This window comes from Salmo trutta, chromosome 24 (assembly GCF_901001165.1).
Source record: "Salmo trutta chromosome 24, fSalTru1.1, whole genome shotgun sequence".
Taxonomy (NCBI): Eukaryota; Metazoa; Chordata; class Actinopteri; order Salmoniformes; family Salmonidae; genus Salmo; species Salmo trutta.
In genome coordinates, this window is record NC_042980.1 from 10,006,163 (window position 1) to 10,031,734 (window position 25,572).

At 43.3% G+C, this 25,572-nt stretch overlaps 1 protein-coding gene and 1 pseudogene across 1 annotated transcript; both read right to left on the bottom strand.

Moving 5' to 3' along the window:
- Positions 1–2,513: 2,513 nt before the first annotated feature.
- On the bottom strand, positions 2,514–22,594 carry LOC115160652 (sterol 26-hydroxylase, mitochondrial). The gene is made up of 9 exons (XM_029710893.1): positions 22,324–22,594; positions 19,048–19,238; positions 17,720–17,919; positions 5,653–5,850; positions 4,813–4,976; positions 4,553–4,719; positions 4,190–4,271; positions 3,830–4,030; positions 2,514–3,057 (listed from the first exon to the last, which is right to left on the bottom strand). Exons 1-9 carry the CDS (start codon positions 22,564–22,566, stop codon positions 2,917–2,919), a joined length of 1,587 nt encoding a protein of 528 aa, XP_029566753.1. The 5' UTR covers positions 22,567–22,594; the 3' UTR covers positions 2,514–2,916.
- LOC115160653 (uncharacterized) lies at positions 7,205–9,068 on the bottom strand (annotated as a pseudogene).
- Positions 22,595–25,572: the final 2,978 nt, after the last annotated feature.

Here is a 25,572-nt window from a genome sequence, read left to right on the forward strand (position 1 = left end):
ATCACACAGAATTACATCTACACAGAATGGATCATACAATGATTACAAATTATGTCATAAAGGAAAATGTCCCTGGCGGACGGAACAGATATGACAGCTGGTTACACAAAGAAAGGGGGTTGGGTTTTGAATGAAAGAGCGGGAAGACTGAGGAACAAAAATACTTTGTGTCTCTATCGGGCCGTAGGCAACTATGCTATCGTAAATACAGTATCTTAAGCATTCTAAATAACCGCCCATTTGAAAAAGGAAAATGCAATAAATATTTACTCTGAGCTGCGCTTCGGTAGATTGGCCGTAGATAGAAGGCTGGGTTGTCCAGCATGGATCTCTTGTCCTCTGAAGAATGTCTAGTGGTGAACTGGAGCGTGCTAACGCAACGGCTAGGAGGTATCACTTCTTTAGTGAATAAGAGTTCAAAGTTCATTCCAAGTTGCCATACTTTAAGCTCATGCTATATTCTGGCTGGTATAGTCGAAATTCATCCTTTCGGCGTGTGGATCGCTATCTTCACGTTGAAATTCGATGCTAATTTCGTTAGGTTCTTGTCGTTCAACCAGAGCTCACGCTGAGGTTGGCTTAGTTCTGTTGGTGATCTTGTCCTTTTAACGTGGGGACCGCCGTCCTCTCGTCCTTGGAACACAAAGTTGGATTTTTGTCAACGGGCTTATATCGGGGTGAAGAGAAAGGTGTGTTTCATAGTTTACAACCAATGTCTGTTCACTTGGGCTGGGCCTCTGAGTGAGCAAAGTTTCTCTATGACAAACCGTTCTCTCATTTAAGAAGCTAAAATTACATTGAATCTTTTCACAGATAGTTTCATATTTAAACATTTAAATTGCACAACAATTCCATGTGAATCTGATAACTAGAATGTGTCGACTTTCCAAGATACAGTTTGTCATCCTGTCATTAGTAGTAACGTCTCAGAAAACAACTGATCTGAGATCATATTCATTAAGTACCAATGCATATTTTCAACTGGTTGGATTACCGAAATATGGTTCCGTTTTCCACCTTTTGATGTTACCAGACTCTATGTTACAAAGGCTTTACAAGAGTCAACTCTATAAAGTAGAGAGAGAGAAAAGGGGAAAGGTATTTATGGGGGTCATAAACCTCCCCCAACAGGCCAACGTCATGACAATGGCTATCTGGGGAAAATGACAGAAATATATGATTCCCTGAATAGTACGATCACAGCCATTATCAGATATTGTTTCTAGACAAATCAAAGATAAATATAATACTGGTTAAAGGGTGTTTCAATAACTTTTAATTTCTGAATTTCAAATCCCCAATCAAGCCCATTAACCAGATTACCCTGGATACCAGACTTAGATGAGTGAAATCTCAGTTGTAGAATGTTGTGATTGATGAGAATTAATTAACAAAATCTATTGACATTCAGAATGGATTGAACTGAACATCCTGTACTATAGTTTTGTGACCAGAGACAAATCTTCAAAGGCATAGTATTCATTTATACAGATGGTACATAAATTCACAGTCTTTATTTATAGGATCCTTCACTTTACACTGCGACCTGTATGCTCTCGTTGGCTGGCCCTCGCTTCATACTCGTCGCCAAACCCACTGGCTCCAGGTCATCTACAAGACCCGGCTAGGTAAAGTCCCCCCTTATCTCAGCTCGCTGGTCACCATAGCAGCACCCACCTGTAGCACGCGCTCCAGCAGGTATATCTCTATGGTCACCCCCAAGGCCAATTCCTCCTTCGGCCACCTCTCCTTCCAGTTCTCTGCTGCCAATGACTGGAACGAACTACAAAAATCTCTAAAAATGGAAACACTTATCTCCCTCACTAGCTTTAAGCACCAGCTGTCAGAGCAGCTCACAGATTACTGCACCTGTACATAGCCCATCTATAATTTAGCCCAAACAACTACCGCTTCCCCTACTGTATTTATTTATTTATATTGCTCCTTTGCACCCCATTATTTCTACTTTGCACTTTCTTCCACCACAAATCTACCATTCCAGTGTTTTACTTGCTATATTGTATTTACTTCGCCACCATGGCCTTTTTTGCCTTTACCTCCCTTATCTCGCCTCATTTGCTCACATTGTATATAGACTTATTTTCTCTACCGCATTATTGACTGTATGTTTGTTTTATTCCATGTGTAACTCTGTGTTGTTTGTGTCGCACTGCTTTGCTTTATCTTGGCCAGGTCGCAATTGTAAATGAGAACTTGTTCTCAACTTGCCTACCTGGTTAAATAAAGGTGAAATAAATACAAAATGTGCAGCTACTGCAGTTGTTTGACGCTGTCGATAATTGTACTTCCTGGTGACTGGTATGTTACTGCCATCTGCTGGACATTATTGCAGCATCCCTGACAGGTACCAATGACTGATTTTGTGACTGATCAACCACAATGTGCTGTTTTGGTGCACCTGTATGAAGTTAAACATCCACATAAGAAATTGAACAACTTCACAGATTTTTTTTTTTAAAGCAGGCCTACTCACACAGAGGGGGACGCAGATATCAAGAACTACAACATCACTGTAGTGAATTTATTGACAGAAATAGAAAATACTTTCCATAGTAAGAAAATACATTTTCATCAACAAAATAGAGAATAGTTTGGTCTAGATATAGTTTGGTCTAGATATAGCAATTCGTATTGCACATAATAATATGCCATTGTAAAGCCTTTTCAGAATTACCAACATAAGTAGGGAATTAAAGCTGAGCCCCAGAAACGACGAAAACAAACCTTCAATACAACAGTATTAGGTTGGAGTGTAACAAGTTGCCATTTCAGTCCGGCTTCCCCCTGCGTTCAATACAATGTCAAACTATTTATGTAGGTTTATTTCAATTCAACGATAGATATATTGAAGGCCTTTATAGCATTGCTACTTGAGTACATGGCTATCACCCAGCTTTAACAACTCAAAGTGCAGCTTTGTTTTGTTCTCTCCATGAAGTGCAGATTGACTTGTCTGTCTGCTACTAAGACGGTGCGATTGAGGGCTTTCACCTCTCCTATGCTGGGGTCCGGTCTGATTTCAAACAGCTTGATTATCTGGGGGAGAGAAAATATATATTTTTGTCATTGTCTGGGTCTCTTCAGGGGTAGCCATGTTCACTTAACATCCATGTCCGATAGGCTCATTGACCACACCAAGTTCATGCCTCCACCACCTACCACAAATGTATGAAACCATACACCCTAGGGTATACACACTATTGGAATTTGCTGCAGTAGCTTACACATGTACAGTATGTTCTGTTTTTGTATTTTAATGTAATTCACGGCAAAGTGTGATTATAATGTCCACCTAGGCCTTCATTGTATTTGTAACTGAAAAGCAATGGGAGGGAAGCAATTTGTAACTGAAAAGCAATGGAAGCCAAGGCAAACTTTTCATTGTGGGACTACCCAATGGACAATACACGTTTCTTCAATACTTTTAATAAGTAGCTTGATGATGGTGAGTTCAAAGTTGCCAACTTGCCGCGCAAGACAAGTAGCCTGTTATTGCACAGCTTGGTCAAGCATCTACAGCAGTGTATATAAAAGCATTTGGTTCACCTGTCGGGATCACATTCAGGCTGCAGTTGATTGAAAATATGACCGCTCCTCTGTGAACATTGGCTACGGAGGATAATAAGGTAGGCTATGAGTTGTTCCAATAGTTTGTTAACAGTAGAATAGGTCTAGTAGGCTACAATCGCATGTAGCCTAGTGATTGAAGTAGCCTAGCTTGCTAGAACTGTTGATCAACTCTGCTATCCGCTGTGCTGCTATCCACATTCTATACTTTTCCCTCAGGTATAAAATCTCTGGCTCTTACCCGTGACAGAGCCAAGTACATCTCCAGTTCAGCTATACGACGACCTACACAGCCCCGAACCCCAAACCCAAACGGTATAGAGCCAAATGGGTTTGGTCGAACTCGGCCGTCCCTCAACCATCGTTCGGGCTTGAACTTCGATGGTTCTGGGAATGTCTTTTCATCCTGGCTGATGGCGTAGTGACACATTGTAAACGAAGTCTACAGGCACAAGACATCAGGGAGGGAATTAATTGCTACAGCACTTCTTCGACAAAGACATGATTTACATTCATTCAAATGGTGTTTTCTTTTAATGGTCGGGCCATGTTTAGGCCATTAAAGTGAATATGTTGATTGTTCCCCTAAAGCTAGACTAACCTTCTTGGTAAAGAAATGTCCTCCAATTATGATATCATTCTCTACCATGATACGTGCATTCATCGGGACCACAGGGTACATTCTGGTAAACAGGACATACGGAAAAAATGGTGTTATAGAAAGGTAATGGAACTTTCAAGAACTCAATCCTTTCCAAAGAAAATATCAATGCTGACATACAAGAGCTAAATTAGGCAATCATACTCATGATGTATACCCCCTCCCCCCACCCCACCAACCCCCCGTGCATGTTTTGTTTTTTGCCCTATGACTACACAGCTGTAGTGTTAAGTTAAAAACCAAAAAGCTTGGTCCTGGAGGGGACCAAACCCTGATGTACCCGACCACTTCCACAGTTCTTACCTCAGTGTTTCCTTTATGACGGCCTTGAGGTACGGCATACGGTTAACGTCTTGGGCAGATGGAATCTTGTCTCCTGGTATGCAGTGGGACACCTCCTGATAAAGGGTGTCCTGCGCATTGGGGTCCCTGGACAGCAGGTGCATGGCCCACATCATAGTATTGGATGTCTTCAAGTGTGACAACAACAACAGTGTTAGTGAATACAAGCCCTTACGCTACAACACATTGAGATTGTAGTGAAGCTCCATGGATTTGCTAACCGTGTCCACTCCAGCCAATAACAGCTCAGCGACGCTGCCGTACACCTCTTTGTTGGTCATCTTGGTGTTGGAGAGGAGGTACGTTAAATATTCTCCCTCGACTTCCTGGTCTGTTTCCACTCGCTTCTGAATTGCCTCCATCTTCATGTCAATCAACTTCCCAGCTGAAAAAGTCCAGCATTATCTACCTCAGGGGTTCCCAAACGTTTTCACTTCCAGCATTCGGGAACATCCCGTGCCAACCCCTGCGGGTCTATTTCTATGGGCACAAGCACTGTTCATGACACAAACTGTTCACACCCCTCTTGTTGGTGGAGATAATTTAGCTGTTTTAAAGCAAATTTTCTTGCAATTCTATACATTTTGCCATGTCTAATGTGTATTCTTGTGATATTTCAATGGATAAAAAATGACAACAAAATCTAAGCGCTAAAAAAACAATATAAAAAACGGGCTAGTTGATCTGGACATTTCTGACAATAAATATCTCTAAGGTTTTCAATGGCTGATATGACAGGAGGAAAACTGATGATGCTCTACCCAATTTTGAAATTGCACCTTGTGCATTCTGCTAGAGGAAGAGGAAGTTTAAAGCTGGACTGCGTTGCTTAAAATGTTGTTTTTATATATATATATATATGTTTTGTTGTTGTTGTTGTTGTTGTTGTTGTTGTTGTTTATAATGTACTTTTTGGGGGGGGGCCATGCCGACCCCCAAAGAACCACTGATCTACGTGACCTAATAGGTCCAATATCACAATGCACTCTCCAATCCAATGCTTTTTAAATTATTGAAAAGGTATGAACAAGTGACGGAATGTCTTGTCCTAAATAACTCACAGAATTTGAAGATGCCCTCCCAGCCAGCGATGTAGCGCCTGTAGATTGGCAGGATGTTGCGGCTCCACTTAGGTAGCATGGCCACCGGCATGCTGTAGGAGAACATCTGAGCGATGGAGTCGATGAAGTCCTGCGTCTCTACCGGGATCTCTTCCTCCAGACAGCCGATCCGTGTCTCAAACAGGATGGAAGAGATTCCTGAAGAACAGAGATTAGATATTTATCACTGAAACAGATGCAGGCAATTCTCATTTGATGGACCAGAGCTGTATGTAGTAACTTACTTTCACTAAAACCAACCCTCACAAAAGTATTTTGCTTTAAATGCTGTAAAGACCCACATATTCTGAAAGACATCAGGCTTTCCTCTCATAGGGACATTTGTTCATAGCAAGGCAAATCAAAAAGCACAAAATATCAAACAAGATAACAAAATATAAGGTAAAAATATTTGGCAAAAAGTAGGTGTGGAGGAGGAAGGAAGAGAACAACTGAAAATGTCAAAACAAACATCTTCACATTTTCAGATTTTTGTAAATATTAAATAACCGGTAAGATGACCGTATAGCAGTAAGTAGCAGTAGAAATATTGTTGTCCATTAGTTTACTCCAGTTAGGGTGAAGATGGTAGGGTAACGGGGAAAAGTGTAGAGAAAAAAAACACTTAATAAAGGGATTAAAAATTATGCCAATACTTACATTGATAGAACCTACAATCTATCTGCAATATTAAAGCTGGTCTTAAAATTTTAAATATAAACTGTGTATCTGTGTCCGCTATTGCTGTCCATTGGCTGGTTCAGGAGCCAGTTTGGTCCAGAGGCGGTCCCAGAAGGCAGGCTGCAGGGCCGGGTCCTGGGGCTAGTCCAGGTAGGTCCTGGTCTTGACCAGCCTGGCCAGCCTGTGGTGGGTAGAGAGCTGACGAGGAGGGATGTCCTCCAAGAAGGCCAGGATGAGGATGTCCCTGTGCCCCACCAGCAGATGGAGGGTGGCCAGTCACAGCTCCAAGGAGCACCAGTTACTGCGTCGGTAGTGATGACTCACCAGACGCCACTGCCATAGACGCTGTCTGTGATGTTTTCCACAATGACCTTCACAACAAGTCCCTGTTGTGCAGACTGAGACGCAGGAACGGAGAACTTCTCTGCTTGAGGCCTGGCAGCAGTTGCTACACCACCCAGTGTTCATCTCTGCCGCTATATGACACAAAGGCATTGTAGCGGTATCGCTCCCTGGGGTTGGGCCTCCGCACGGCCTCCTCCATGACAGCCGCAAATGATTTGGCAGAGGGCCAGCAGGTAGTCTCCAGCCAGCTGATTGAGCAGGACCACAAGTATGAAAAGGAGCAGGCTCATGGAAGTGCATATGAAGAGGATAAAGCCCATGTCCAGGGAAGAGTTGGCCTCTTGGTGAAACTCTGAATGCCATCTTAATTGTTGCACGTATTGCCAGCTCCCCAGCATGCCATATGATGACCTGGATTTGTCTCTGACCCCTGGCCCCAGTTCTCAAGCCAGGCGTTCTCACAGCTGCAGTGCAGGCGAGGATAGTAGAACTCCACATACCTAAGGCTGGTCAGGTTCTGGGAAGTTCTCCATCACACTAAACTCCTCTGTCACGTCCACATATAGGAGCCTGAGGAAGTGCAGGTCTATGCTCAACTCCTCCCCCAGAGGAAGGATTCTACAGTAGATCAGACTCAAGCTCTCCAGCCTGGTCAGGTCATTGTAACATGACGCCCAGTGCTGGCTGAGCGATGAGGTCCACGTTCATTAGCTTCAGATCACTTAGCTGCACTAGTGTTTTTAGGTCAGTCAGGTCCAAACTCTGTCGAGGAAACCAACTGAAATTCAAACTCCTGTAGGGAGGTGAAGTACAGGTCAAAGAAGTCAGACCCACACAGGAGTATTCCTGTCTTGACATTGAGGTAGACAACTGACCGAAAGCATGACCTCCAGCAGTCCTGGAAGATCACAGTCGACGGAGAGCTGAGTTAAGGCGAAACCTGGTTTTGGGGCTCTGTTGCTGACAATGATGATGGTAAGAGGACACCAGGAGCTAATGTTCATGTGAGTCAGACCTTGAGGGAAGACACCAAATATGTGTGTCAGATTCCCATTTGTCTCTAACTCACTGGTTGGAGGGTGAAAGTCCAAATGTACTTCAGCAAAGTAAGGTGGATGAATGCAGATGCTTCAATATGTATAAGTGGGTTATCATACAGCAGTAGGTTTCCAAGCTGTGCAGGCCAAATAAACTGTTCTCAGATGTTGCGTAGTTGTTCCTGAATTTAGGATTAAGTAACAACATTTGTGTCATTGAAAGTTTGCATCTCACAAATTGATTGAAAGGAAATGTTTTCCTCGTCCAAGTAAAAAGTATCTATTCTGCTGATTCTAGACTGCAGAAGCTGTCTGTCTGCTCACTAATGTCGGGCAAATCGACAGATGAAATGTTTTCAAAGCTTCTGAATGCTCCTTTCGATAAATTATGTGCAATAGGGAATTCATTTTTTTTTCAGATGATAGAAAGTGTCTGAGCAATATTGGTGTCTCAAAATGAAAATCCCCTTTGACTCAAAGTCCAGGGTCGTCAATGGCCGTGATATATCGACTATCCTGCATAGCAAATCAGAAAGCTCCTGTGTACAGCTGTTGACTGTGATTTTCTTCAAAACAGGGATTCCCCCATTGTGTCCATTACCATCACAGAAAGACCGTAGTTCTGAATGGACAGTTCCTCCATATTAGCCAGGTCACTGAATGTGTTGGTCGGAAGGGATGAATTGTAACACTGTAGCTCACAGAAAAGAGAAAGTGCCTTCACGCTGGACAGCCCCTTGAAGGGGCCAAGGAGAATCGGGGGCAGACAGCCTTTGACATTAAAGATCTCAAGGACGCGGAGTCAAGAGAGAGCGCCAGGCTACATCACATATGCATTCCTGATCTGAATACAGAGGGTCTGGTAGTGAGACAGGACAATGGATAGGTTGAGTTTGAGGTCACATACCGTTCATCCCAGAAAATGGCAGATAGGCTGTTGTAACGACAATCCATTGGGTGAAAGATATCCCAGGTCCAGACAGACTTATCATATAAGACACATTTATTACTCAACCAACCCCAGGATCCAATGATGCAAACTGCTAATTGTCTCAAATGAACACAGTGTAGCCTCATCTTTCTTGTGAGGTGGAGACACTGGTCAATCAAATCACATTGAATTTGTCACATGCACCGAATACAACAGGTGTAGGTAGACATCACTGTGAAATGCTTACTTACAAGCCTTTAACCAACAATGCAGGATTTTACAAATTTTTTAAGGAAGAAAATATTTGCAATTTTTTAAATAAACGAAGTAAGAAAAAGAAACACTAAATGTTATTAAAGAGACTATATACAGAGGGTACCGGTACTGAGTCAATGTGCCCAGGTACAAGTTAGTCGAGATAATTGAGGTAATGCAGTGCATTTGGAAAGTATTCAGACCCCTTGACTTTTTCCACATTTTGTTATATTACAGCCTTATTCTAAAATTGATTAAATCGTTTTTTCCCCTCATCAATCTACACACAATACCCCATAATGACAAAGCAAAAACAGTTTTTTGAAATTTTTGCAAATTTAACTGAAATATTACATTTACATAAGTATTCAGACCCTTTACTGAGTACTTTGTAGAAGCACCTTTGGCAGCGATTACAGCCTCGAGTCTTCTTGGGTATGACGCTACAAGCTTGTCACACCTGTATTTGAGGAGTTTCTCCCATTATTCTCTGCAGATCCTCTCAAGCTCTGTCAGGTTGGATGGGGAGTGTAACTGCACAGCTATGTTCAGGTCTCTCCAGGGATGTTTGATCAGGTTCAAGTCCGGGCTCTAGCTGGGCCACTCAAGAACATTCAGAGACTTGTTCCGATGGTCAACCTTCGCCCCTAGTCTGAGGTCCTGAGCGCTCTGGAGCAGGTTCATCAAGGATCTCTCGGTACTTTGCTCCGTTCAACTTTCCCTCAATCCTGACTAGTCTCCCAGTCCCTGCCGCTGAAAAACATTCCCACAGCATGATGCTGCCACCACCACGCTTTACCGTAGGGATTGTGCCAGGTTTCCTCCTGACGTGACGCTTAGATTTCATGCCAAAGAGTTCAGTCTTTGTTTCATCAAACCAGAGAATCTTTCTCATAGTCTGAGTGTCCTTTAGGTTCCTTTTGGCAAACTCCAAGCGGGCTGTTACATGCCTTTTTACTGAGGAGTGGCTTACGTCTGGCCACTCTAACATAAACGCTTGTTTGGTGGTGTCACGTCCTGACCATAGAGAGCTCTTATTTTCTATGGTAGAGTAGGTCAGGGTGTGACTGCGGGGTTTATCTAGTTTATTTCTTTCTATGTTGGGGTTTTTGTATGATTCCCAATTAGAGGCAGCTGGTCATCGTTGTCTCTAATTGGGGATCATATTTAAGTAGTTGTTTTTCCCACCTGTTTTTGTGGGATATTATTTTGAGTTAGTGCATGTTGCACCTCTGTCGTCACGGTTTGTTGTTTTGTTTATAGTATGTCTTGCTAAGTTTCACATATTAATAAAGATGTGGAACGATATTCACGCTGCGCCTTGGTCCTTCTCTACAAACGGACGTGACAGGTGGAGTGCTGCAGAGATGGTTGTACTTTTGGAAGGTTCTCCCATCTCCACAGAGGAACTCAGGAGCTCTGTCAGAGTGACCATCGGGTTCTTGGTCACCTCCCTGACCTAGGCCCTTCTCCCCCGATTGCTCAATTTGGCCGGGTGGCCAGCTCTGGTAAGAGTCTTGGTGGTTCTAAACTTCTTCCATTTAAGAATGATGGAGCCCACTGTCTTCTTGGGGACTTTCAATGCTGCAAAAGAATGTTGGTACCCTTCCCTAGATCTGTGCCTTGACGCAATCTGTCTCTGAGCTCTATGGACAATTCCTTCGAGTCTCAAAGCAAAGGGTCTGAATAGCTATGTAAATAAGGTATTACTGTTTTTTATTTTTAATAAATTCGCAAACATTTCTAAAAACCTGTCATTATGGGGTGTTGTGTGTACATTGATGAAGAAAATGCGTATTTAATCAATTTAAGAATAAGACTAACGTAACAAAATGTGGAAAAAGGGAAGGGGTCTGATTATTTTCCAAGTGCACTGTATGTACATGTTGGTAGGGGTAATGTGACTATGCATACTGTAGATAATACCTAGACTTGGCGCTCCAGTACCGCTTGAAGTGCAATAGCAGAGAGAACAGTCTATAACTTGGGTGGCTGGAGTCTTTGACATTTTTACATTTACATTACATTTAAGTCATTTAGCAGACGCTCGTATCCAGAGCGACTTACAAATTGGTGCATTCACCTTATGATATCCAGTGGAACAACCACTTTACAATAGTGCATCTAAATTAAATCTTTTAAGGGGGGGGGGGTTAGAAGGATTACTTTGTCCTATCCCAGGTATTCCTTAAAGAGGTGGGGTTTCAGGTGTCTCCGGAAGGTGGTGATTGACTCCGCTGTCCTGGCGTCGTGAGGGAGCTTGTTCCACCATTGGGGTGCCAGAGCAGCGAACAGTTTTGACTGGGCTGAGCGGGAACTGTGCTTCCTCAGAGGTAGGGAGGCGAGCAGGCCAGAGGTGGATGAGGTCCTGGATGGCGGGAAGCTTGGCCCCAGTGATGTACTGGGCCGTACGCACTACCCACTGTAGTGCCTTGCAGTCGGATGCTGAGCAGTTGCCATACCAAGCGGTGATGCAACTAGTCAGGATGTGCAGCTGTATAACTTTGAGTATCTGAGGGCCCATGCCAAATATTTTCAGTCTCCTGAGGGGGAATAGGCATTGTCGTGCCCTCTTCGTGACTGTCTTGGTGTGTTTGGACCATGATAGTTTGTTAGTGATGTGGACACCAAGGAAGTTGAAGTTCTCGACCCGCTCCACTACAGGTTCATGTGAATGGGGGTGTGCTCGGCCCTTCTTTTCCTGTTGTCCACGATCGGCTCCTTTATCTTGCTCGCATTGAGAAAGAGGTTGTTGTCCTGGCACCACACTGCCAGGTCTCTGACCTCCTCCCTATAGGCTCTCTCATTGTTGTTGGTGATCAGGCCTATCACCGTTGTGTAGTCAGAAAACTTAAATGATGGTGTTGTAGTCATGCGTGGCCACTCAGTCATGGGTGAACAGGGAGTACAGGAGGGGACTAAGCACGGACCCCTGAGGGGCCCCCGTGTTGACAATCAGCGAGAAAGATGTGTTGTTGCCTACCCTTACCACCTGGGGGCAGCCCGTCAGGAAGTCCATGATCCAGTTGCAGAGGGAGGTGTTTAGTCCCAGGGTCCTTCACTTTGTGATGAGCTTTGAGGGCACTATGGTGTTGAACGCTGAGCTGTAGTCAACGAACAGCATTCTCACATAGATAGGTGTTCCTTTAGTCCAGGTGGGAAAGGGTAGTGTGGAGTGCAAGAGAGATTGCATCATCTTTGGATCTGTTGGGGTGGTATGCGAATTGTAGTAGGTCTAGGGTTGCTGGGAAGATGGTGTTGATGTGAGCCACGACTAGCCTTTCAAAGCACTTCATGGCTACAGATTTGAGTGCTACGGGGCAGTAGTCATTTAGGCAGATTACCTTGGCATTCTTTGGCACAGGGACTATGGTGGTCTGCTTGAAACATGTAGGTATTACAGACATGGGCTGGGACAGGTTGAGAATGCCAGTTGATCAGCGCATGCTCTGAGTACGCATCCTGGTAATCCATCTGGCCCTGCAGCCTTGTGAATGTTGACCTGTTTATAGGTCTTACTCACATTGGCTACGGAGTGCGTGATCACACAATTGTCACTGGGCAGCTCGCAGTTGGGTTTCCCTTTGTAATCCATCAAAGTTTTCAAGCCCTGCCACATCCAATGATGTGACGAGCGTCAGAGCCGGTGTATTAGGCTTCAATCTTAGTCCTGCTTTGCCTGTTTGATGGTTCGTCAGAGGGCATAGCGGGATTTCTTATAAGCGTCCGGATTAGTGTCAGATTAGCTCAGTGCGGATGTTGGCTGTAATCCATGACTTCTGGTTGGGATATGTACGTACAATCACTGTGGGGACAGCGTCATCGATGTACTTATTCACGAAGCCAGTGACTTCTCCTCAATGCCATTGGATGAATCCCATAACATATTCCAGTCTGTGCTAGCAAAACAGTCCTGTAGCTTATCATCCACGTCATCTGACCACTTCCATATTGAGAGAGTCACTGGTACTTTTTTTTTTTTTTTTTTTTTTTTAAATGTGGGCATTCGAGGGCATTATCACTTTTATACAACAGGTTACCAACATATTCAAATAATGATTGACATATTTTCATTAAATATGAAAGATTATTGATTAATGTATTCATACTATTTCATCCTTCCACAAGATAGAGTCCCGACACAAATCTGGGGTTGCTACCCAAGTCGGCTGATTGTTTGTTGGTTCCATTGCCATACTGGCTGGCAACAATCTTATCCCTTGCTTGCTAGCTAGCCTTCTACGGCTAACTTACAGACAAGTCCAACAGTGCAGCCAGAATATCAGCAAAGTAGCTGCATTTGTGTTTGTTTAAGCTGTTTCAATTTAAATGTATTTGGATATATCCATAACAATGAGCTAATGAGGCATGATTTCACCTGGCATATGTGCTCTCTCATAAGGACACTGTTGTTCAGAGAAGCTAGCCAACAACACAACTAACACAATCACTTCAAACTGAAGCTGGATAGACTGCAAACTAGCTGCATTTCATTTCATTTGACCTTTTTTCTTTTCTTTGTATATATCCATAAAAATGTGGCCAGCTGATTCATGATTTTGACTGGCTGAGAAACGTTGCCTGCCTGTCTGTCTCGTCCCGACTCCTGACATTTTCATTACTATGGGACAGCTGGAGATCGAATTTCAATATTGAAACAATGTTGTAAATGTCGGAGAGACAGACAGCAAGGTTTATACAAATCTCCACTTTTGAAAACGAAATGTTAGTCTAAATAAAATGTGAGATAATGTCTATATGCTTTTTATAGTGGAGATCAAGTTTATAAATTGCCTGGCTGGGCTGATGAGACAATGGATTGTGCTGTCAGATGGAAAAGAGTAACGTCATAGATTTAGCCGATGGTAAAACAGACACCGGCAGGAATTTGGTTTTAACCAATCAGCATGCAGGATTAGAACTCCCCGTTGTATAATTAAACATTACATAGTACAACTGATCATGACCTGGGGCTGTATATCCACAGTGTCACACCAGCCTTCTCTTTGGCTCCCCCTCCTGTTCAGCTCAGGCGTTCGGCGTCACCGACCTTCTAGCTGCTTCCGAACCTGCTGCTGGCAAACGCCCTTCACTCATCAACCCCGGACTTGTCTCGTCATCATTACACACACCTGGTTCCAAATTCCCACTCTATATATACTCCCTCTGTCATTTGTCTTTGTCGGTCATTGTACATGTTGCTTGTTTTCCTGAGAGGAATCTCTCCTATGTCCTGAGTACTTTATTATTTTGCACTTTGGGTTTTGTCCCGCTTTTATTTATATAGTGCTTTAATAAACTCAGTAGTTCTAAACCTGCGACTGCCTCCTGCCTACTCCTCTCTACACTTGTGACACACAGACTATCAAGGCTGAACGCATCTCATGTATGGTAAAATCAGCATCCAAAAAAAGAGTCAACAGTATCCCTTTTCTTATACACATTAACATGAGACTTTAAAATCTCACACCTGAGTTACTTATATACTTTGTCCAAAGTAACCCCACTATGTAGCCTAGAAAATGTCTTCCCCGACAGGTCAGCTTTCATTTATCAGTTTTTTATTTTTTGACCCACAACCAAAACTGGAATTCGAGTGGACTTGCTTCTTCCAGTCATCTTCTTCAACATAGACCATACTTACCCCAACTCAGTACCCTTGCCTATTGTAGAGCAGAACTGTCTCCATGCAGTTCTCTTGACAGACTTATTGATACTCTGTTGCTGCTTCTACAATGGTCTTCAACTTGGCAGTTCTTCTTTCGACAAACGCAGTCAGGATGGTAAGCTTTCCAATGAAGGCTATAAAGTCAATCTGATTAACAAACAAGGTGTTATTTGACATGACACATTTGTACGAGCAAGATTTCCTCCATCATTCTGTCTAATAGTTCCACCAATCTGCCTTGCAGCCTCTGAATAAGAGACATTATAAGTGATTTTATATCTTTGGGCCTCTCTAACCTCTTTCTGCACCTGGGATACATTAAATGCTGTGCTCAGTTCCCCCCCAGAATTATAACAGTTAACGTTGACATTGTTACCACATTCACCATAATCATGTTCCCCTCTACACTTGGCACATCTTTTTTTCATTTGCACAGAAATGCTACTTATCCCATTTGTTGTCATTAGAAAACAACTTAATGGGGGGCCAGCACAGAAAAAAAATGGATGAAATGTATGAAATTGTATGAAATGTATGCATTCACTACTGTAAGTCGCTCTGGATAAGAGCGTCTGCTAAATGACGTAAATGTAATGTAAATGTAAATGTTAAATGAGGTGGGACAAACTCTAACAGTGAAAGCCCATCTGTACTTAGGCAAAACCTTATCAAACATTGAGTACTGACAGGCTTTCACTTCTCTGCCCTTCTTTCTTACTGAACCACCTCCACATTTTATTTGATATAATCTATAGATAGTGGAACGCCAGAAATGACCCCACTAAGCTTAGCCAAAGCTCCAGGGACATGACCTGTGATTTTCTTCCCATTGAGAGTTTTCATTTTCAGAATCTTCCCTTGCTGAACATGGTCTGCACAAAATATTAACAGTCTACAATTACCAATGAACCGGGCAAATGTGACTTCATCTCTTTCTTAATGGTATTGGTTAATCGAACAAGGTGTCACGTTGGTATAAGGATCGGGAGACAGGCGCAGGAATGCGTAATAGTTTTTTTTATACCTACCCAAATTACAGCGTGCCATGTAAAGGCATGGGAACGAAGACCAAACAAACACAAGGTTGAGACCCAAACAAAAGAGCGAGGAGTACCTCGAATAAATACGTGGGACGAGATCCGTAATCATCTGTGCAATACAAGCGGCACGAAAGCCAAAACACAGCACAGGTACTCACACGACCAACGGACATTGGAAAATAATCGACAAGACAATGGTGAACAAAGGACACACTTATACAATTACTAATTAGGGGAGAATATGGGGACCTGGTGTGCGTAATGACACAGTTCAATTCCTTGAGGCCGGTGACGTAGACCTCCGAAACTGGTGCACGGAATGAGCAATGAGGGCTCCGTGACAGAAGGTGTAGATGAGACCCTGTGGTTGCATCAAACACGATTACAACTTTCCTCTCCGTTTTTCACTACCTTCACACTCTTCACGCTCGCAACACTAGAAGTGCCACTGCTGTCAGCAGCACTTATAGCAGGGCCATTGTTTTTACTTTTACTCTTCACCACAGACCATCCACGTCCTTGACTTTCATCATCCACGCTCATACCATCAGAACTATCATCCATTTCGACCACAGTCCAGCAAAGCTGTTGCTAGAGACCACAAACACGTTTTCCCTTTGCGAAGCTTCCGACAATGTCTGTAGCTCCGGATTCAACATTAACGCTCAAGCTCGAGTGGATGTTCGTTCTGTAGTTTGTTCAAGGGAATCAATTTCAATCGCAATTTTCTTTTGTCCAGTTGAATGCTGTTTGATCCAGTCAATTTATCCAATGAGATTATCAGAATGCTCCTCTATCCAATGGAATAACACATTGGTGGGATTGCTTGTCTGATGGAATGAAGACCTTCAGTTCTTCCACTGCTTTGTCTGCTAGCTGTGTTTTGTTTTTGTGTGCATCTTCTCTTTGTCTTGTTATATATCGTTTACTAGACACTTTCCACAATTAGACACTTTGAGAGAGGCTGTAGGTTACAGATTAGATTATTTTTTTACTGAATGTATTCTCACTTCCTCTTACCTACAGTACGCCAGAGGTAGTGATTGGCATTATCTGTACATCTGATATGCTAAGATGTCAGACACTACTTAAAGCATAATTTTCCGTATTATTATAAAACAACACTTTACTTCTAGCATCCAAGTGTAATGCATTATCATGCAGTTGTAATGCATTGTAAGATTGTCATGCAGCCTGGTCTCATAGACTAGATGTAAAATAGTAAATGTAAATCTGGTACACACAAATTAATATGATATGTTACTTTAAGCATGGTTACATAAGACAGAAGGTTACTTAAGACGAAAACGAAAGGAGGGTGGTTGGTCAGGATGGATGGGTGAGCAAATCTCATCATGGTCAACTTTAGCATTTTAGATAATTACCAACTTTTCAACTACTTATTATGTTTTAGCAACTTTGCAACTACTTACCATGTTAGCTAACCCTTTCTCTAACCCTAACCTTAACCATCTTAGCTAACCCTTCCCCTAACCTTAACACTAACCTTAACCCTAAACCCTTGCCTAGCTAATGTCAGCCAGCTAGCTAACGTTAGCGTTAGCCACCTAGCAAACATTAACAACAACACATTCTAATTTGTAACATATCATACGTTTCGCAAATTCGTAACATTTTGTTAAAATTGCAATTTGTGACATATTGTACAAATTGTAATTCGTAATATATCATATTAATTGTAACTCGTAGCTATCATATGAAGTGGATGATGGACATTCACAAATGAATACATACCATGCGAAACATAAGGTATTATACTAAATGTAGTGTTAAGTACAGAATAATACGAAGTGCTCTGAGACCAGGATGTGTCATGAACATGCTTGGCCCTGTTATAATATCTTATAATCATCTCAATGAGCTGGACGAAGTAACAGCCAGTTTGAGGCAGTTGAAAATGTTATGCATGGCGATAGCCTACATGAGCCTCACACATGCTTATAATTAGTTATTTAGCATTATACCTGATTCTTTACAATTTAACTTCAAATGAACTACAAATAAGGGTGAAAGAATCGTCCCCTCACACACAGGCAGGATTTCCACGTACCCTCCAGGGAGAATCGGTAGAGCTCATTGGACAGGTTGGTCACAAGGTCTCCCGACGGGCTTATCCGGCGCAGGTGGTAGATCCTCTTGATCAGGTCACTGACCACCTCGTTGACCACGTCTCCGTACTGCACCGAGTCTTTGGGGTGCATCATGCGCTTGTTCAGCACAGTCCGCAGCTTGTACCACTTTTCCCCTTCCCTGTCAGAAAACATAATATATCAGGCACTGCATGACACACTCACAGAACATTCACAGCAAAAGCAATGATATGGCAGGATAATACATTTTCATTAGTTGGCACTTATTGGAATATAGCGCATTACTGCTAATTTATATGGCTTTACTCTTTTTGAGCATCCGTTTGATTCACATGACTGGACTTTGACCTACAGTCACGAGTGCTGTCTTCAAAATCCCTGTCATAAAGGAGCAAAGGCGCAGCGTGCCGGTCATTCCACATCTTTATTGAAGGAAACCAAAACAATAAACAGGTACGCAGCAAGAAACGTAACGCACTGTGCCGTACACACAGAGAAATAACAATAACCCAAAAACATAGGTGGGGAAAAGGCTGCCTAAGTATGATTCCTAATCAGAGACAACAATAGACAGCTGCCTCTGATTAGGAACCATACTCGGCCCAAAACAAAGAAATACAAAAACAACATAGACATACAACACATAGAATGCCCACCCCATGTCACACCTTGACCTAACCAAACAGAGAAAAACGACTCTCTCAGGTCAGGGCGTGACACCTACAAAGGGTCTTGCAGGTCTTGCAGCATTTGGAGAACACAACTGAGGAAATGTAGTCAGAATGTCTGCCGTGCTTATCTATTTGAAACATTTATGTTGGTATGCATTTCAAATCTCACTAAGATAGATGGCTGCTTAGGCCAAGTAAGATGGCTGTAGGCTTATACAGTTTGATGGTTCCAAAAGGAAACTCCCAGTGCAAACTGTGCTGTGTAAGTCTTAGGTCATGTTTCCTGCCTTGCACTCTTGCATGGCCTATGGAAATGGTTAATGACACAGTCTTTCTGGATCACTATTGATCACTATCTGTGGCAATCTCTTTCATGACAGAGCACTAGTGTATCAATTATGTCCCTGGGTGTGATTATAAGACATGTACTGTGTATGTACAACACTCTAATGTAACTGTTTTCCATTTCCCACTGCTATGTCCCTCTCTTATGTGATCTCATCACTGCCTGCCAACAGAAGGCGAAGCTATCATTTGGTTGAGGCAAAAGACCAGCAATGTACAGGGATGTCATTGTCACCACCTGTCAGGAGACAGTGGCCATCCCTGAACCTTACTCAGTAAAGGGGCCGTAGCCGATGCCCCTCAGGTCCCGGTACTCTGTCCAGAGGGACATATCTCCTCGGCTGGGGAACTTCTCATCCTTCCTAAGTAGCTCCTCCAGGAGCTCCACACTGTTGAGTGCGATGGAGTTAAACCTGCCCATGCCCACTTTGTACATGGGTCCGTACAGCTGTTTCTCATACACCTAGTACAGAGAGACAGAGAGAGACAGAGAGAGACAGAGAGAGAGAGAGAGAGAGAGAGAGAGAGAGAGAGAGAGACAGAGAGAGACAGAGAGAGAGAGAGAGAGAGAGAGAGAGAGAGAGAGAGAGAGAGAGAGAGAGAGAAATATATATATATCACTTTTATGGATTAAAATGGCACCGAGGAACATGGCTGATGTTTTACATTCTCCCAACCAATTGTGCTATTTTGTTGGTGTCACGCCCTGACCTTAGAGATCCTTTTTATTCTCTATTTTGGTTAGGTCAGGGTGTGACTAGGGTGGGTACTCTAGTTTTGTATTTCTATGTTGGCCTGATATGGTTCCCAATCAGAGGCAGCTGTCTATCGTTGTCTCTGATTGGGGATCATATTTAGGCAGCCTTTTCCCACCTGTTGTTTGTGGGATCTTATTTTGAGTCAGTGCATGTTGCACCTCTGTCGTCACGGTTTGTTGGTTGTTTCTTTTTTCCTTGTTGTTAGTTGTAAAGTTTCACTAAAATAAAATGTGGAACTCAGAGCACACTGCGCCTTGGTCCTTCTCTACACACAATCGTGACAGAAGATCCCACCACCAAAGGACCAAGCAGCGTGGCCAGGAGGAGCAGACATCCTGGGCCCAGGAGAGAAAGGAGGATCAACTGTGACTCCAAAGTTCACGACCCCGACGGAAGCCCGAGAGGCAGCCCCCCCAAAAAACAAATGTGGGGGGGGGACACACGGGTCGGTCGGCGAAGCCGAGGGGCGAGTCTGAGAGTGAAGAGGAATATTGGGAGAGACTGAGCGACGAGTATTGTGGGATAGTTGAGGGGAGTGATGAGGTAGAGTGGATGGTTTGGTGTCTGGAGCAAGACAGTCGCCGTGAGGAGCGTGGGACCAGTCAGGCACCATGTTTTGCGGAAAGACGCAATGTGTCAACAGTGCGCATCCACAGCCCACAGCCAGATGGATTACAAAGACGTGTACTCAAAGCATGTGCGTACCAACTGTCAAGTGTCTTCACTGACATTTTCAACCTCTCCCTGACCGAGTCTGTAATACCTACATGTTTCAAGCAGGACACCATCGTTCCTGTGCCCAAGGAAGCGAAGGTAACCTGCCTAAATGATTACCGCCCCGTGGCACTCCCGTCGGTAGCCATGAAGTGCTTTGAAAGGCTGGTCATGGCTCACATCAACAGCATCCTCCTGGACAGCCTAGACCTACTCCAATTTGCATACCGCCCCAACAGATCCACAGATGACGCATTCTCAATCGCACTCCACACTGCCCTTTCTCACCTGGACAAAAGGAACACCTATGTGAGAATGCTGTTCATTGACTACAGCTCAGCATTCAACACCATAGCGCCCACGAAGCTCATCACTAAGCAAAGGACTCTGGGACTAAACACCTTCCTCTGCAACTGGATCCTGGACTTCCTGATGGGCCACCCCCAGGTGGTAAGAGTAGGCAACAACACGTCTGCCACGCTGATCCTTAACACTGGAACCCCTTAGAGGTGTGTACTTAGTCCCCTTCTGCATTCCCTGTTCACCCACGACTGCGTGGCCAAACACGACTCCAACACCATCATTAAGTTTGCTGACAACACAACAGTGGTAGGCATGATCACAGACAACAATGAGATGGCCTATAGGGAGGAGGTCAGAGAACTGGCAGTATGGTGCCAGGACAACAACCTCTCCCTCAATGTGAGCAAGACAAAGGAGCTGATTGTGGACTACAGGAAAAGGCGGGCCGAACAGGCCCCCATTAACATCGACGGGGGCTGGAGTGGAGCGGGTCGAGAGTTTCAAGTTCCTTGGTGTCCACATCACCAACGAACTATCATGGTCCAAACATTCCAAGACGGTTGTGAAGGGGGCATGACAAAACCTTTTCCCCCTCAGGAGACTGAAAAGATTTGGCATGGGTCCTCAGATCCTCAAAAGGTTCTATAGCTGCACCATCGAGAGCATCCTGACCGGTTGCATCACCGCCTGGTATGGCAACTGCTCGGCATCTGACCGTAAGGTGCTACAGAGGGTAATGCGAACGGCCCAGTACATCACTGGGGCCAAGCTTTCTGCCATCCAGGACCTATATAATAGGCAGTGTCAGAAGAAAGCCCATAAAATTGTCAGAGACTCCAGTCACCCAAGTTATAGACTGTATTCTCTGCTACCTCACAGCAAGCGGTTCCGGAGTGTCAAGTCCATGACCCAAAGGCTCCTCAACAGCTTCTTCCCCCAAGCCATAAGACTGCTGAACAATTCATAAAATCGCCACCGGACAATTTACATTGACCCCCCCCCCCCCCCCCCTTTTGTAGTATGCTGCTACTCGCTGTTTGTTTGTTATCTATGCATAGTCACTTCGCCCCCACCTACATGTACAGATTACCTCAAATAGCCTGTACCCCTGCACACTGACTCAGTACCGGTGCCCCTGTATATAGCCTCGTTATTGTTATTCTTATTGTGTTACTTTTTATTATTACTTTATATTTTAGTCTACTTTGTCAATATTTTCTTAACTCTTCTTGAACTGCACTGTTGGTTAAGGGCTTGTAAGTAAGCATTTCACGGTAAAGTCTACACTTGTTGTATTCGGCGAGTGTGACAAATAAAGTTTGATTTGGATTTGATATTTGGAAAAGGGGTCAACAAACCCCTCAACATGCATTCTGGCAAAATAAATCTAAACCTCTGCCCTTTTGTAATCCTAGCTGTGTCAATGGAGATGGCCCTTGGGATAGTATTTCCAAAGCAAAGGCAGCTCTTGGAGAAGGTAAACACTGCATGTCAGAGAATACCTGTTAGCCCACTGGGTTAAATCCATTATACTCTCCTCTATGCACCATAACAGTCTCTGTGGGTCAGCTTTGACTAAACACAAACGCCTCACACAGATCTCATGTTTCAACTCTAGTTAGTGAGCAGTAACAGAGAAACACACAGTAAGGTATCGGAAACTTACTGTACCCAAAACATAGAGAGGGGTAAATATCAGCAGCCACCTTAAAAAAAACAGAGCACACTTAAAAAACACACATTTCCATAGAGGGCATAGCCTTTTTACTGTACCTGTAGCTCATGTAGGCGTTTGTAGTAGCCTTTGACAAACATTCTGTAAAACATATCCCGGGTTTTGATCCTGGGGAGGTCATCTGCAGTCCGAATCTTACCCTGGGAGGTGGATGGTAGGGTGTTGGAGGGAGAACCGGTGCCTCCTACCCACCTGGTGCAGACCAGAGCTGGGGCTGTGGGGCACAGCAGGAGCCAGCGGCCGCTCCTCTGCATCGCACTCTGGGCCAGATGCACGGCCATGATGGGAGCAGTAAGAGGAATTGTCTAAAAACACAGGGCTCCTGTTTCAACAGTGAGACTGGGGAGTGGCCATGTCTTTGGGAGCCTGGGGAGGTTAACCCTTCAGCTTCAACATGAAATAACAGGAAATAAGGCTGTCTTGAAGAGCAGCCCTACTGGAAGAATGTTTACTTGGAACACGTAGAAATAACTAGTCTCTCTGGTCACATGTACTGCACCAATGTTCCAGCACATGTCTGGGATTTCCGAGAATAATAGTAAATGCTGAAATGGACAATGTGTTGAAACATTTAAAGTCTCACATCAAACTGATATAATAAGGAAGTTAATAAAAATGAATGTTAGATTAAAATGAGTAGAGTCTTTTCTGAAACACTATTGTAGTCTAATGAATCGATTTTAAACAGTGTAACACTTTTGTTTTATAAGGAATATTGACCAGTCATGTTCTTGAGTGACTTTTATTTGCTTGTTCAAATAGAAAACACGAAAGCAAGTATGCATATAAATGATTATATAAAAATATATATATATATAATTCAGTACAAAAAAAATAATTATGAAATGTATGCATTCACTACTGTAAGTCGCTCTGGATAAGAGCGTCTGCTAAATGACTAAAATGTAAATGTAAAATAATTCAATCAATTAAGGTCCGACTTTTTTCATAGCATTTGGATTTTTGGCTACAAATGAAACAATATTAAAATAGAGTAGTATCTTGAGCAATTCAAGCAGCTGCTTAGCAGAATGTGCAGATGACTGAAAACAAATTATTGTGTGTATACGTTTCTCTATACATTATGCAACAATACGTTTCACATAAAACATTTAATGGGACATACATTTATAATTGATTTGTGTAATCACAAAGGTCATAACAAAGCGCTAGTAGCTTACAGTGCATTCAGAAAGTATTCAGACCCCATAACCTTTTCCAAATGTTGTCACGTTACAGTCTTATTCTTAAAAAAAAAAGCCCCATTTTCTCCCCAATTTCGTGGTATCCAATTGGGTGTTACAGTTTTGTCCCATTGCTCCAACTCCCGTATGGACTCGGGAGAGGTGAAGGTTGAGAGCTGTGCGTCCTACGAAACACAACCCAGCCAAGCCGCACTGCTTCTTGACACAATGCCTGCTTAACTCGGAAGCCAGCCGCACCAATGTGTCGGAGGAAACACCGTACACCTGACCCGCCACATGAGTCGCTAGTGTGCGATGGGACAAGAACATCCCTGCCGGCCAAACCCTCCCCTAACCCGGACGGCGCTGGGCCAACTCTTTCCAGAAGAGTGGAGGCTGTTATAGCAGCAAAGGTGAGACCTACTCCATATTAATGCCCATGATTTTTTTATGAGATGTTCAATGAGCAGGTGTCCACATACCTTTGGTCATGTAGGGTACATCTACAGTGTATTGCCCAAAACCTCAATGGCGGCAGGTAGCCTGGCGTGTAGGAGCGTTGGGCCAGTAACCGAAAAGTTGATGAATAGAATCCTCGAGCTGACAAAGTAAAAATCTGTTGTTCTGCCACTGAGCAAGGCAGTTAACCCAATGTTCCCCAGGCGCCCGTGACGTAGATGTCAATTAAGGCAGCCCCCCGCACCTCTCTGATTCAGAGGGGTTGGGTTAAATGTTGTTTCTAGTTCATTAACATATTTTGAGGCATGCCTTGTAAAGAGGCCTCTTGAAGTGCAAGTGATTTTAAACACCAAATCCATTAATATTCTGTAATGTGTTAACACTTTATCTAGCAGCCAACCTGCTTGCACCAATCCCTTGTAATTACAGTTAAATACTGTGAAATACAAACCCCTCCCCTCAATGAATTTCATTCATTCCGATTACGGTAGCATTTACCTTTTTACAGTACAATACAGTCAATTTTAGGGTATTGTACAGTGTGTCATTACACAGTACTTGCTTTAATACCGTACTTATATTACAGTAGGTGTACTGTACTGTAATATGAAATACTGAATGTTACTCGCCACAAAGCTGTCTGTAATATGCTGTCAAATTCATGCCAAACCCTTCACAGTTTAGACTCTGACCTGTCCAATGAGCCAAACTGATTAAAGAATCCCACAGTACCCAAACACTCTTACCTTACCCTCTCTCTCTCTCTCTCACACACACACACACACACACACACACACACACACACACACACACACACACACACACTGTAAGCCCAGGCCTAATGACACCACTGTAAAGATTTTCTGAAGGGAATGTAGAGAAAAACAAATAACAATTTATAACATTTTAATATTTACTGATCAATATTGTATACCATCTATACATTTTTTGCCAGTGAAATATACATTTTTGTTTCTGTAATGGAATTAGAAGCACAGTGGTGGGATACATTACATCATTATCATAAGGTGATAAATCATAAGGCCTATAGACTGTCCTTCTTAACCATGTGAGTCAGGGAGGCTGTGGGTGATGGGATCTGAACTGATCCTACCTCTGTTCAATGGTTTTCTCTGTTGTCTGTCGTCAGATATGAGCATAGGTCACATCATCCCTGGCTACAGCTGCAGAACCGCCTGTGGTATTGACTATAATCTAGCACTTGACATCTAGTGCTGCTTACATGCTCACATCCGTTTACCACATACCACATACCCCCCCTTCCCACACATTCACCCTAATCACTGAAAAGACTGAAGCCTTCTCAAAACACGTTGTGTACACTCTTAGAGAAAAAGGTTCTGGATAGAACCAAAAAGGGTTCTGTGCTTGCTTAATAAATGGCACTCTTAAAGGGGTTCTATACGGAACCAATTTTGGCTCAGTGAAAGAAGAAACCTACAAAAGGGATCTACAGTGCCTTGCAAAAGTATTCATCCCCCTTGGCATTTTTCCTATTTTGTTGCATTACAACCTGTAATTTAAATAGATTTTTATTTGGATTTCATGTAATGGACATACACAAAATAGTCCAAATGTGTGAAGTGAAATTTTAAAAATTAATTGTTTAAAAAAATTCTAAAA